This window comes from Rhododendron vialii, chromosome 4a (assembly GCF_030253575.1).
Source record: "Rhododendron vialii isolate Sample 1 chromosome 4a, ASM3025357v1".
Lineage (NCBI taxonomy): Eukaryota > Viridiplantae > Streptophyta > Magnoliopsida > Ericales > Ericaceae > Rhododendron > Rhododendron vialii.
The window spans coordinates 37,133,701-37,148,763 of NC_080560.1; the positions used below are offsets into that span (position 1 = coordinate 37,133,701).

The 15,063-nt window shown below is 38.1% G+C and overlaps 2 protein-coding genes across 2 annotated transcripts; both read right to left on the reverse strand.

Moving 5' to 3' along the window:
• Positions 1-3,324: 3,324 nt before the first annotated feature.
• Positions 3,325-5,873, reverse strand: LOC131324163 (pentatricopeptide repeat-containing protein At1g12300, mitochondrial-like). Its single transcript, XM_058356011.1, has 2 exons — positions 3,902-5,873; positions 3,325-3,764 (listed from the first exon to the last, which is right to left on the reverse strand). Exon 1 carries the CDS (start codon positions 5,793-5,795, stop codon positions 4,185-4,187), a length of 1,611 nt encoding a protein of 536 aa, XP_058211994.1. The 5' UTR covers positions 5,796-5,873; the 3' UTR covers positions 3,325-3,764; positions 3,902-4,184.
• A 7,584-nt stretch (positions 5,874-13,457) lies between these two features.
• Positions 13,458-14,930, reverse strand: LOC131323977 (pentatricopeptide repeat-containing protein At1g62720-like). The gene has a single exon (XM_058355810.1). It carries the CDS (start codon positions 14,928-14,930, stop codon positions 14,100-14,102), a length of 831 nt encoding a protein of 276 aa, XP_058211793.1. The 3' UTR covers positions 13,458-14,099.
• Between the last annotated feature and the right edge of the window lie 133 nt (positions 14,931-15,063).

Below are 15,063 nucleotides of genomic sequence, written 5' to 3' on the forward strand. Positions count from 1 at the left end.
TTTTCTGATTTCTCTTGCCGAGACAAATCAATAAATCACAAAATTTTGATGCAAAACTAACAAATGCGATTTTTTTTTGAATAAAGACAATAAGTTACTATTTGACTTTTAAAGCCAAATATACAAGTTTATTCCACAATTCAATATCATTGGCATATGGAGTTTCACAATCTTGGAATTTTAATGACAGCCAGTAAAAGTGCACGTCCTTTGCACATGGAATTCTTCGGCTTTGTAATGAGAAGATTTTCTTGCCAGAGTATCAATATATTGCTATATTCCTTGAATAGATTTTTTTTTTATTCCAAAAAACGATGGTTTTCATGCATGACAATAGAGCAGGAAACAAAGATACACCAGAAAATAGGAAAACACTTCCTATGAGAGGCATCAACCCGATTACCCCAAGCAATCCCCTGGTTTGGTTTGTGCGCCATTACGATCCCTTGTACAGAACCAAATGACAACCCAGCAATGTACAAAACAACTCACAAATGTCATGTATCAAAACAGTCACACGGTTCACATAGTTCATCGCGGGCATTTCAATCCCTGCCACCCTTCCCATCACTATACTTAGCTTGTATCTATACGTGGTACTGATGATGCTTTAAACAAGAAAAAAGATAATTACCCCTATCCGCCTCCTGATTTCGTTTGTGACCCATTACGGCCCCTTGAACAGAACAAAATGACAACCCCGCAATGTACAAAACAACTCATGAATATCATGTGTCAAAACAGTCATGTGGTTCACATAGTTCATCGCAGGCTTTTCAACCCCTGCCACCCTTTCCCATTAGTGTACGTAGCTACTGATGATGCTTTAAACAAGAAAAAGATAAAGAGACAAGGGTATTTTTTTACTCAGTAACACACTCACCTGGAAGCGAAAATAGTTGATATTGATACATAAACCTTTTTTTGAAGAGATACATAAACCTCAACATTGATAAATATGATAATCCTTTTTCCCTAAACCAGTACAAGAACCAAGAAGATTGGAAAGAACAAAAGGAAGTAACAAAGTAGCAAAAGATGTAAACATGCACATGATCAGTCATCCCCCATTCACTTGCGCACTGATAACTGGACAAGCATGCTCATTTACCACCAAGGATCAACTTATCTCGAAATTAAGGTTATAGAGTATAGGCCAACATGCTAAGTACCAAATAATCCGATATACTGGAGAAAGTTCCTCAAAAATATACTGGAGATAAGAAGGGATAGACGAATGAGTGGGTTGAACATCCAACTAAGCATAATAAGATCAATAGCTGATAACACTTGACTTTACACGTGGACTATTTCCATTAAAACAGCTGTCAAATGGTTTTTTCTCTCCGAACAACTATTGGACCGCATATAGCAAAACCCTTCACATATATCATCAACAAATGGCAAATGTTCTAAAATGCTTGCTACCTAATTTTTTTAAGCATTCAACAAAACCAAACACGAACCTCATACCCCACCTAATGTCTCCAATCAAATGTCTTCAAGGAACAACCATATAAACCTATAGGATATCCATTGCATCCAAAATTGGCATTGATCTGAAAGAATAAATTGAGCCCCATTTTTGTATTTCTAATAACTCATGTGTCTGGGCCAGCTTATGCACACCTCGACTAATCTTATGGGACCAATCTCACCGTTAAGTTGTGTGGGGCCCAATTAACGCCGAGCAAATTCCCCAGATGGACCGGTCCCAAAGGAGTTGATAGAACCTGGGAGGTTCCAAACCTAAAACTTTAGGAGGGAGCAAACCTCTAAGTCCCTTGCCTTGAATGCATATTCCTAAAAATTTACATTTTTGTAATTTTTGTCCTGTTCTTCCTCCATGTGTGTGTCCCACTTAATTTAGACTTGTTGTGTCACGTGTACGGATCCATGCCATTGAGTGTCTGAGAACTTAGGAGGGAGCGAACCGCTAAGTCTTAGGCATTGACCACAGGGTCAACCCCTTCAAGTTAGACATAGATCAAAGTTATAGAAGAAAAATCCTAGAAGATCATATTAATCAAAATAATGGAAGAAAGAATCCTAAATGACTTTGGTTTGCGTTATGGCGAGAGGAGGCCCAAGACCATTGTGAGAGTGCCAATGTCCAAAAGACAGCAATATGCTTAAACTATATTACCATTGCTGCCAAGTTGAAAAGCACAGATACGGATACGGATACGATACGAATATGCGGATATGTGATTTTTTCAAAAAGAAGAATACGATACGTTGGGGATACGTTGAATATAAAAAGTAAATAAAAAACATATTATATATATACTAATTTTTAATTCCTAAAATTCTATTAATGATTAAAGTTTTCCATTACACAAGTTCACCATTTCACATGCCGAGAGAGATATTTACATATAGTTATATATATATATATATATATATATATATATAGAGAGAGAGAGAGAGAGAGAGAGAGAGAGAGAGAGAGAGAGAGATACACAACGAGAGAGAGATGAGAGACGAGAGAGAAGAGAGAGAGAGACAGACGAGAGACTCACAAGGTTGTCGAGAGAGAGGATATCGTCGGTGTGTTTCTGGTGTCGATTGGTGGGGGAAAAAGAAAAATATAGTCCTAATTGCAATTTTAACCAATATATTTTAAGTAATAACCTATTTACCCTCGCGCGTATCCAAAATATATCCGAGTGTATCCAACACGTATCCGCGCGTATCTGAAACACATTGGGATACCAAAAAATAATTCTAAAAGCATGATACTTTAAAAAAGCGTATCGGATACGTATCCGGAGCGTATCCGAGAGTAACGGTATCTGATACGGATACGATACGTAATACGTAGGCCAAAATAGAGTATCCGTGCTTCATAGTGCCAACAATAATGGTATACTTAAATTATTGTCACAAGAGACCATAAACATGGCATTAAAGTCAGCCTGGAATTTTGAAAACATGAACATAATAAAGAAGAGTAAAATGCAGAAAAGTTAATAAACAAAAAAGAGAAACCTACCACAAAACCTTCAAAATAAAAAGGTTGATAGACCAAAATTACTTACCGTATACCTAAACAGAGCAATGAATCTGACATCGATGGATAAACGGGCATATAAATACCAATAAGTAGACTAACACTGACTCGGTGATGTCTTCAGTGGCACACACAACTGTCTTTGTGATCATTGTTGAGGTCCTGCTCGACTATGACCATCAAATTTCCCATTTTCATATCAAATTCCCAATAATCAAGTACAATTTTTCCCACACTCAGATTGCACAGCCTTTGTGTTGTCTCTACATGTCAATAGTACTGTAAATTGCAAAACTGCAGGTTTTCTAAAATTTTACTTGCGTTTGCACTTAGATTAATTACTACCAAATCAATAATCCTTCAATTGGGACATAGGCCCGGATCTGAAACATAACCACGACAACCCTCACAACAACGTTAAAAAGCACAAACTAATAATGCAACTCGAAATCTTGAACCAATAGGAAACAACCCAATCAATAATTTGAACTTTAATTTGGAAATAGGTAAAGAGAGCGCTAATGAGAACAGAAGAAAATACATTCGAAACTACCTCAATTTTTCAGTCAAATCTTAAATCGAACGCCAATGATGGGTGGTAACGTAGAGGGAGTCGTTGTATGAAAAGCAACCATGGGGATTTTACATTGTCCTGTTGGGTGATAAAACTTGAGTTGTGTAATCTTCATCCTTGGTTGAAATGAATCTCAATCAAAACCCTTGATGGATGTGTGAAAAGCAATCTGTAGTTCTGTACCATCAAAAAGTCCTATCTTATACTATTACGTTTACACACACACACCCCTGTAAGAGACCACTAAGAAAAATTTATATTAAACTCACCCATAACATTGTCAATCTTTTCTGCTAAGTTAAATGAAAGTGTACCTTCATGGCGTAATCTTCTTAATTCAAAGTCTTGCTAACTGTCTATTCTTTGGCACAACGCAAACTTCTTTATCACTTCTTTGAGAGCGCGGTCCAATCCTTTAGTTAATTAAATCCACAGTCAAGGAACCAGTAGATACATTTGGCTTCCAATCATTTCTTCAAGGAGTAAAAATGCCTCAAAGGACTTCAAACGGCTAAGAAATCACTGAATGATGACTTATAAGAGACATCATTCCGCAGGACAACTTCTTCAAGAAGGCATTCCTCAAAAGACCCCGACTCATACCAATGAAGTCCTATCATCAGGACATGACCCTTTCGAAGGAAGCGTAGTGAGAAGATCCCTTGCATTATCAAGTTTTTTATTCTTGCAATATGCATCAGCAAGGATATTATACTTACCAATATCGAGACCTAAACCCTTTTTTTCCATCATGTCAAATAAGAACAACGCTTCATCAATTTGCCCGGATTGGCAAAGGCCGTCCAACAAGAGACCACAAGTTCTAATACCAGGAATTAGGCCAGCAGCTTGCATTTCATTAAGAATTTCTCGAGCAGCTTTATATGTACCAGTCCGAACCATACCCAGCGATATAGTAGAGAAAATAACAATGTTTGGTTTCCAACCACGTCGACGCATTTCTCGAAAGATATGCATGGCCTCGTCTAATTTCATGTTCTTGCAGTATCCACTAATCAAAACGCCATAACTATAAATGTTAAGATGAAGGCCCCTAACCGCCATGGCATTTAACAATCTCTTTGCTTCGTCCATCCGGCCTTGCAAACAATATCCCTCCATGAGACTAGTGTATGTGAAAACATCAGGATCCACACCTCTTTTTTCCATGACTTCAAGTAACTCCTCCGCTTCCTTTGTCATCCTTTGCTTGCAAAGAGCAGAGACCAAAACATTAAATGTAAAAACATTTGGTGAAATAGCACTATCCAACATTTCTCGTAGCACTCCTATAGCTTCCTTCCTCTTGTCATGTTTGCATAGGCCATCAATCAGAGATGTATAAGTAACAACATTTGCACGGATACCTTTGCTATTCATTACTACTAAGAAGTTGAAAGCGTCATTGACCAAGCCATCCTTGCAAAGACGGTCAACGATCATGTTATATTCCATGGTGTCAGGTTTTAAACCTCTCTTTTCCAACATCCCAAGAAACCTGATAGCCGCTCCCGTTTTTCCCTTTTTGCAAAGGCCATTTAAAATCGTCCCACACATAGTCATATTGGGTTCGATTTCTCCTTTTCTGATTAATTTCTCGAATAACTCCACGGCCTCAACAGTTTTATACACTATACAAAGTCCATTTAACAGAGAGGTGAAGGTAACTACATTAGGCGTATAGCGGCGTTTGACGATACCGCCTAGAAGCGAGAACCCAAAGCCAACTTGATTCATGCGACAGTAACAGTTAATTGCAATGTTGAAGGTATACAAATCTAGCTGAATGCCTAATAACTGCAACTTGTTAAAATGATAAAGAGCCGTGCTGTACTTACTCGCTTTCGTAATAGTGGTTAACGCTTTATTTATTTCATCAATGGGTGGCAGATGTCGCATTTGGGGCATCCGATCGAGGAACAATTCAGCTGCTCGGAGATTATCAATGGGCCCCAGCCGCCCCACGTAAAGCTGTTTTCTCGACTTGGGTTGGTGTTTTGGTGGACTGATGATGGTTGCAGAAAGAGGAAAACTAGGGTTTCTAGTGTGAGAATGAGAAGGAAATAGATTTGCAGTTGCAGTAGGAAGGGAATGAAACTGAAGAAGGGCAAAAGATGAATGGTGGGGTGGAGAGAGAAGATTACATTTTCGGTAATTAGAAGAAGAATCCATCGGACTGATTAGAGAAGAAGCACTAATCTGAGCCATCTCTCTCTCTCTCTCTCTAGGGGGAATCCAGGATGAGGATTTGGCTGACAAGAACGACACAAACTTGGCTTTGTTTGTTTGGAATTGGGGATGGAAGGGAAAAGGACGGAAAATTTTAAAAATTTTCTCTTCCTTTGTTAAAAAGTAGTACTCCCTCCTTCCATTTTTAAGTGTTCTGCTTCGTAACTCCAACTTATTAAAAAGACATCATCATTATACCTTTCACATCAATTTTTTCCTCAATTTTTCCTACTTACCCATCATCATTACACTTTTACTCACTAACTTTTTAAAATAGAATCTACTTTTAGGGGCAAAATGAAAAATTCACCAACTTTTACCCACTAACTTTACAAAATGGACACTTATTAAGGGACAATCTAAAATGAAATACTGGACTATAAAATAGGAACGGAGGGAGTATTAGGTTGTTAAGGAAAGAGAGGAGAAAATTTCAAACAGAGACTCAATTTTTCCTTTACTTTTCCTCTCATTTTTTCTTAATTATTTTTTATCATTTCCCACTTCCATCCCCAAATTCCAAACAAAGCATTAGTAAAATTTTGAGTCTCAACAGAAAATCGAAGGAAAACTCAATTTGGTAATAAGAATGAGTCGAGAGTGGAGTTGGTTTTAAGGAGTTTTTACTCAAATTCTATCGGCCGTCTGGCCCCTTCGAAGTTTGGATGGGGAGAAATGATGAGAAAAGGAAAGAAAAAAAGGCGCTGCCTTGATGAAATGGACAAAACATGTGAGAAATTGTAAGAAATGATGGGAAAGAAGGATGACTTGTGAGTTTTTTTTATTGGTCTATTTAGAATAAAAACTCACCATTTCTCACGGTTGGTGAGTTTCGGTGAGAAAGACTACTCCTTTCTTTTCTTTCATTTTCTCACAATCCAAAAGAGCTCAAGTTCATGTTATATATTTGTTCGCTTTTTATGAATTTTTATTAAATAACGCATTTTACAGATATATAAATATAAGAATTTAGTGAGTGTGTGTGTGGGGAGGGGGTTTCAACCCTTCCGCTTTCCACGATTGTAGAGCCCATGAATCAAAGAAGTATAAGTGAAGACATCCGGACGAATACCTTTTCCATTTATTTCTAACCAGAAGTTTTAACACTCGTCAATCTGGTGTGTGTGTGTTTTTTTGTCAATCAATAGAAGAGATCATTTTACATCGAATATACGAAATACATAATACAAACTCAAGACACTATATCAATCGTGAGAGTTCACGAGACAACCAAGCCCAACAACTCGTCAATCTGGTGTCACAACAGTTGGAAGTTCCGTTGCAAACAACCATGACCAGGTTTACCCTAGTAGTGTACATGACGAGTTCCCACTCAAGTATTAGTACATGTTTATTCCGTAATTTATTATCATTGGCATATGGAGTTTCACAATCTTAGAATTTTAATACTCTCTCTGCCCCATAATGTTTGTCCGGTCAGCAAAACGGTGACGTAAAAATAATACACATTTTTTGCAAGAAAAGTTCAAAAAAAAAATTCAATAATTGACTAGTTATCAATAAGTTCTTTTAAGTTATGAAAAAAGTTTGAATTTTTTCTTGAAAGAAATGAATTATTTTTGAGTTCTCGTTTTGCAGACCGAACAAACATTATGAAATGGAAAGAGTATTAAAAGTGCCCCTCCTTTGCACATGGAATTCTTCAGCTTAAGTGTTCTGAGAAGATTTTCTTGCCAGAGTATCAATATATTGCTATATTCCTTGAATAGATTTTTTTTTTAATTCCAAAAAACGATGGTTTTCATTCAGTACAATAGAACAGGAAACAAAAATACACCAGAAAATAGGAAAACACTTCCTACAAGAGGCACCAACCCAATTACCCCAAGCGACCCCTTGGTTTGGTTTGTGCGCCATTACGACCCATTGTACAGAACAAAATGACAACCCCGCAATTTTGTACAAAACAACTCATGAATGTCATGTATCAAAACAGTCACACGGTTCACAAAGTTCATCACGGGCGTTGCAATCCCTGCCACCCTTTCCCATCACTGTACTTACCTTATCTATACATGGTACTGATGAAGCTTTAAACAAGAAAATGATATGGAGACAAGGGTATTTTTTTACTTAGTAACACGGTCACATGGAAGGAAACATAGTTGATATTGATACATAAACCTCAACATCGCTAAATATGATAATCTTTTTTCCCCAAACCAGTACAAGATACCAAGAATGTTGGAAAGAACAAAAGGAATAACAAAGTAGCAAACGATATGAACATGCACATGATCAGTCATCCCCCATTCACTTGCGCACTGATAACTGGACAAGGATGCTCATTTACCACCAAGGATCAACTTATCTCGAAATTAAGGTTATAGAGTATAGGCCAACATGCTAAGCACCAAATAATCCGATATACTGGAGAAAGTTCCTAAAAAATATACTGGAGATAAGAAGGGATAGACCAATGAGTGGGTTGAACATCCAACTAAGCATAATAACATCCAACTAAGCATAATATGATCAATAGCATACAATCAATTGAGCCTCTCTCTAAAAAATAGCAGAACCCCAATACCGTTCTTCTAGAGTCTAAAGAAAAGCAATACTAGTTGCAACGGGGGGGGGGGGGGGGGGGGGGAGGAGGGGAAACTAAGGAGAATAACCAAGGCCATTTTGGTTCGAAAAAGTGACCTGGTATGTTCGCTAGCCACAGCAGCAAGGCCTTATAATCACTGAAAAAGGAGGCATCAAAGTATACCAAGTACGAGCAAACCAAGGATATTCATGCTATACAGCCAGCACACCACAGAATATTACAGAACCTTGGTTGAACCTCTAAAAGAATGGATCTTTTGCATTTACATGGCATGGTCCAACGTTCGCTTATGCCCTCATTTCATGAGAAGCCTGTTTCAAATCAAACAAAGAGGCTTAGAAAATGCATCAAGCATCAAAAGATACATACTAAGACATATATCGACCAAGTAATCAATGGTGTCCATATTACTGAGCTACTAAGTTACTTTCAAGATTCAGCTGCCTTTTACTCCTCTATATCTCCGATATTGCTTGCAGTCACAGGATAAATAAGCTTACAAATATGACAATCAAAAAAAAGAAAAAGCTTACAAATATACCTATAACATAACCCACATATATGAATAATCATATGGGGTGAACAAATCTGTTTCGACAAATTATAAGGTTGAAGCATTTTATTTCATTCTAACTCTACTTAAAAGCAACAAACCAAAATGGGATAGAAAAAAAAAATGACCAGGAGTGGCATAGCACCTAAAGCACATAAGTTGTGCTAGAAGCTTTTCACTACATGAGCCAAGTTTGAAACATAGGAAGAAGACGCGTTTGTGTTTGATTATGGGCACTGTCTATGCATACAGCACATTCGTCAATGTTTGAAAACTCCGACACTATATCTACACAATAAAAAATTGTCAATTCTCAAGATCTCCAGTGGTTTGAGCCTCTCTAATGTCTACATTGAGCACATAGACTGTGTTCAGGCCATGGATGTAAGGATGGAGTTACTAGTCTTCGAAGCGTGGCAAGGACGCCAAAGAAAATTTTTTGCGGCCTTCCTTCTCGTCCATGAAGACTGACAAATTCATGATCGAAACACACCAGTTGTTTTGACTTCCTTTTGATCTTCCCAAATTTTCCATATCCAACATTAACAGGTAAGTACGATTTACCTGTAGATATCGATTTGTCCCCATACTTAGTATGTAGTTGGAGGTACAAGTTCAAGCTACGCAAGTAGTCTTGGATTGTTGGAATGTATGAATGTATGACCCCAATTGCTATATAGGGGTACTCCATTTGGAGGAATCGCATCCTCTGGAACACAACAAAAGTAACTGTTAATTGTTACATACTCTTTAAACAAATACCGCAAAAATGTCTTTCATGTCAACTGCTTTGCTCCATCTTTGACGGCATTATTTTATAACCTAGCTCCACTTCTCTTACTTGGTTCCTTAAGAGCTCTAAAAAAGGAAATTCCCCAACAAAAACTATCATATCCAGTCGGGTAAAACTTAGTAATGTTGTAGCCTGCCCCCCAGGATAGAAGTTTTGGATCGCTTTCCCTACTAAAGCTTCATACCTTCCGGAGTCCCTAAGATAGCAGTATCGTTCCTCGGTGGAAGGATTACACATTTCTAGGCCAAAGTCTGTTCTTGATCTGAAGCTCGCTGTTTTTGACCCCAGGCTTGACTTCTGACCTGAGTCAACTGCGCCAAATAGAACCTCCTCATCCTCTATATCCTTTGTTTCTTAGCACTAGTGTAATGTCTCGTGCTTCACACGTTCCACGTGCTCATTGGTGTATTGGTAGTCAAGAAGTTAATATACATATGTTGACTGTTCTCGTAGTGATGATAAGTAGTAAAAAAACAAGACGAAAATGGACATATCTACTGCTGCTGTGAAAGTCTATGTTTTGTTCAAAAATTTTTTTGAAACCGTGTTATTATTAATAAACCCGATAATGGGTACATCAATGGAGAAAGAAGAAGTGGAGAAAGAGAATAGCAAGAATGGAGTTCACATGACATGCCATGGAGCCACCACACTGCAAAAAGAAGAGTGAAGGATAGAGAAGAAGAAACTTCCAACAAGAAGTTGAGAAGAACAAAAATAGATTACAACCATAAGGTCAGCATAACCAATCAGTTTCAGATATTCCATGTCAAATAAGATTGATTCATTCAAAGCAATCACAGCTATAAGCAGCAACCTCCCAGCATCAACAGCATCAAACAAAAATTCAGCAGCCTCTCACCATCATCAGCATCAATGCCCCTCGTAGAAGACAAGTCACTGTACTAAAGTAAGGGTATGAATTACCTTTCCAAAGTTAACTTTCAAAGTAGACAGCAAAGCAGACAGCATCCCAATCCAAACCACATAGAAATAATCAAAACCAAGTCTTGACAACATCAACAGCAGCAACAGATTGATGCACACCAACCGCACAGCAGCAGAAAACTCCAAGTCATGACAGCATTAATTAAGCTATGAATTAGCACCAAGTCTTGACAGCATTAAGCTATGATCTAGCACCCACAATGTGACATGGTTTGTGTTGGGGTTCACAAAATATATGGATGCATTTATTAACTCTAGGGAAGTGATTTTTGCACTCCCCTTTCTATCATCCGCACTCCTTTTTGTTCTCAGTCATGTAAATTTACTACATTAGCCCTTCATGTTTAAAAAAGTGATCAATGAAAGGATAATGGAGTAAATTCAAATGAATAAGGACAAAAAAGGGCGCACAAATGGTAAAAACAATTGTGCAAAAATAAAAATGATCTAGTGAGCAGTTACTAAATTCTTTAAAAGTGATTCCAAAAAACATTACCTTTTGGCAAGCCCCATAATGGTCGCATTTGCAAGTTAGAAGCGTTAGAGACTATCTTTAGGTAATGACTCAATTCCAGGATGCCTGCACTGACTCTAAACAGATCAGAACCAGAATCAATCTTAATTGAAATTACTTGAGGACAGCTCAATTATATAAACAAATCCATCATGTGGTGAGATTACGATGCAATTAGCTATCAGATCGAAGGCAACAATATCTCCTCACTATTTTACACCGAAGTCCTAGAACGGTAGTTGTTAGCAGGAGAGGGAATTTCAATTAACGTGGGCCAATACAAGTTGGAAGGTATGGGCAACTAACTCGAATAAACTTCAAAACTCAAGCCAGAGAACAATAAGAAACACAAGCAGATAGAAAAAGCAATCCGAGAAAAAGCCTTTAATGAAAACATACCTTTCATTTGTTGTATTGCATCTCTTGCACTTTTTTTGTTGTTGTATTGCATCTCTTGCACATTCTTTTCCCACAACACCCACCTGAATAATTTCTGTGTAATAGGACTCAAGTTATTTGATGAATATAGAAGACATGAAACCCAATATGGTGCAGCAAATGAAGGTGAAAAAGCATGAACCAAAATAAGTGTAAATATATTTCTAGCGGAATCTAATAAAGTACCAAAGTAACAGAAAATGGCGCGTGAATAAAAATTACAAAGTTAGAAGGGAACTTTTTAAGCATGATTATACAAACTCATATCAGCAATTACCAAAACATGCCAAGTGAAGGGATTCAAGGAAGTATCGATACCCCTTTGTCATCTTGGGCTAAGAATGCCCTTCCTATTAAGAAAAGTAGACACAATAAAGAAGCTGTTAGAAAAATGCTAAAGAGACATGATCTTGTACTATTAGGATTTGCAAGTAGATATGCCTGCGAAGAGTGACAACCATGAGTCTATAGACAATACATCAACCCATGGAATTATATGTGTCTTTTGTCCTTACAAGGCAATATTTGACAAGACAATCTTATTCAGTATAATACAACCAAGAGAGAAACAAGGCTTGATAACATATACCGAAGTTTCCACAAGCAAGTCCACTTATGCTTCATAACATGTTGAGCAATCATTAATCAATCGAAAGAGGATGTACACAGTTCCTTATTAAGGCATATGTTCATGAGATATTAAATTGAAATTGCAGGTGAAAAAAAAAAAGAGTTTTACAACTATAATTTGGCAACAGTATTGAATCCGCTCAATGATGACGTCTTACCAAACGAACCACGCTGGAATCAAACACTAATTTTTTTAGAGGCAAATTTCATTTGAAATAAGAAAACAATTCAAATTCCCAGAAGTAGTCGAGGTGCGCATAAGCTGGCTTAGACACCTGATTTATCGAAAAAACAATCTCGAAATTCCAATCTACAAGTAAATAACTTTCTTTTACTCTACCACATGAGTACAATCCGAAACGAAAAACCTAACCCATAATTTTCCTTACCTCATATATGAATCCCTCGCTTCGGGTTACATAGAAACTATGCTTAAGACCTAAAAGAGCTAAACAAATTAGAAACAATAGAGGGGGGCTTAATCTGCTATGAAGTGGTCACAGAGCAACAACAATTTGTTTTTGTATTGGTCACCTACCAGATCACACACTGCAACGGGCAAGATCTTACAAAACCCAAGTCCTAAAAGTAAAACATATAGGAGAGGAGTGTAGAGGAGAGGAGTGGCTTACGAAATTGGACAACTTCATCTTCATCTCCTATGAACATCCAAAAGCATCCACATGTAGATTTACCTCTGCAAAATCGAAACCCCAAATCAGAGCAAAGCACGCGATTTCTTGCTTGGAGCCCTAACGAACACAGAATTGAAGCAATAAGTAATGGGGCTTCTCCTATGAAGGATGGCAACCACCGCTACAACAATAGATTTGTACTTCCAGCTTGTCGACCAAGCAACACAAAACACTGGCTGAAATCAGGGTACACATCCAGGGAAAACGGCGAAAATTGCTGTAAAAGCAATTCTCTATCTATCGCTAAAGAAGAACTTCAAAGTACAAAATTTCATTGAAATCCAGAAACGGAGTACAAATTTAGAGAGTGAAAGCCGGAGGACTGACCATTGTCTCTCCTGCTCTCTAGCGTTTGCAGGTATAACGCAAAATAACAAAACTACCCCAAGGCCAACACATGCAAGGACCAAAGGGAAGAAAAAACTTCAAAGGGCACTAATGTAATTTCAATGCATACTTTGGGTTACCATCCTCGGTTCTTTTATTACAAGTGTATTGATAAGTTACCACGAACTTTTTGTTCCGGTCAAGTTCCAATGCCAATGGGTTCTCTTGCTCCAGCATCGCTCCATTATATGCGTGCAATTCCTTTTAGTCGATGACCTTCTAGTTAAGGAAGTACTATTTGAACATTAAAAAAACAAACAAACAACTGCAACCACGGTATGCATGGTTGACAGAGGAACAAATTAAGTGTCAAAAAAGCTATCACCACTTATTCATTTCAAAAGGGGGTCTTCCATGCATGGAGTATACACAAAATCGTGAGGACACTTGGTGACTTCTTCTTTTTTTTTATATCTCAAAAAGGGGTCTTCCATACATGGAGTATACATAGAAATACAGAATCGCGAGGACACTTGGCTTCTTCTTCTTTTTATATCACCAAACACTTAAGTGACATCATCACTTTCCAGACATGTGTCCAGCACTCAAATCAGACTTAGAACACCAATTGGGCTGAACGGGCTACACTTGGGCATCCGGCGTTTGGGACTTCAAAGGCCTCAATCATTTCCTCAGGGAGTAAAAAGGCCTCAAAGGACTTAATACACCTAAGAAATCACTGAGTGCTAACGTGTAAGAAACATCATTCCGCAGGCAACTTTATCAAGGAGGCCTCCCTCAAATGACATTGAATCATGTCAATGAGGTCCTATCATCAGGACATGAACCTTTTGAAGGCAGTACGGTGAAAAGATCCCTTGCATCATCAAGTGTTTTATTCTTGCAATACGCAGCAACAAGGACATTGTACTTAACAATATCGAGCCTTAAACACCTTTTTTCCATCATGTGAAATAAGAACATTGCTTCATCAATATGCCCACTTTGGCAAAGGCCGTCCAACAGGAGACCACAAGTTTTAGGATCAGGAATTTGGCGAGCAGCTTGCATCTCATTAAGAATTTCTTGAGCAGCAATATATCTACCTATCTGAACCAGACCCCGCACTATAATATTGAAAGTAACAATGTCACGTTTCAAACCCCGTAAAGGCATTTCGCGGAAGAGATGCATGGCCTCGTCTAATTTCATGTTCTTGCAATATCCCTTAATCAAAGGGTTATAGCAGTAACCGTCAGGATGAATGCCCCTGTCCCACATGGCATTTAACAATCTCATTGCTAGAGACATTGAGCTGGACGTGGCTATGTATGGAACGATTATCAATGGGATTTGCAAAACAGCCAACACTATCACGGCTATTAGATTGCTCAGGATAATAGAAGAGGGAAGTTGTAAACCTGGCACTGTAGTGTATTCCACGATCATTGACAGTCTTTGCAAGGACGGAATGGTCGACGATGCTGTGAGGCTCCTTCGATGGGGACAGTCTTTGCAAGGACGGAATGGTCGACGATGCTGTGAGGCTCCTTCGATGTTTCCCAATGATCTTGTGTAACATTTCATAACGGTCGACGATGCTGTGAGGCTCCTTCGATGTTTCCCAATGATCTTGTGTAACATTTCATAACAAAACCACGAACTCTTACAGTACTGTGCACCTTTATAACAAAATTACAGTGTCACGCACGCGACATGATCACCACTTTTGATGTCGAACATTTACCAACACAAAATTTAGTACTCCCTTTATCTT

Bases quoted from the DNA above. Each gene is read 5' to 3' on its own strand.
- LOC131324163 (XM_058356011.1), bottom strand. From the start codon at position 5,795: ATGGCTCAGATTAGTGCTTCTTCTCTAATCAGTCCGATGGATTCTTCT.
- LOC131323977 (XM_058355810.1), bottom strand. From the start codon at position 14,930: ATGTTACACAAGATCATTGGGAAACATCGAAGGAGCCTCACAGCATCG.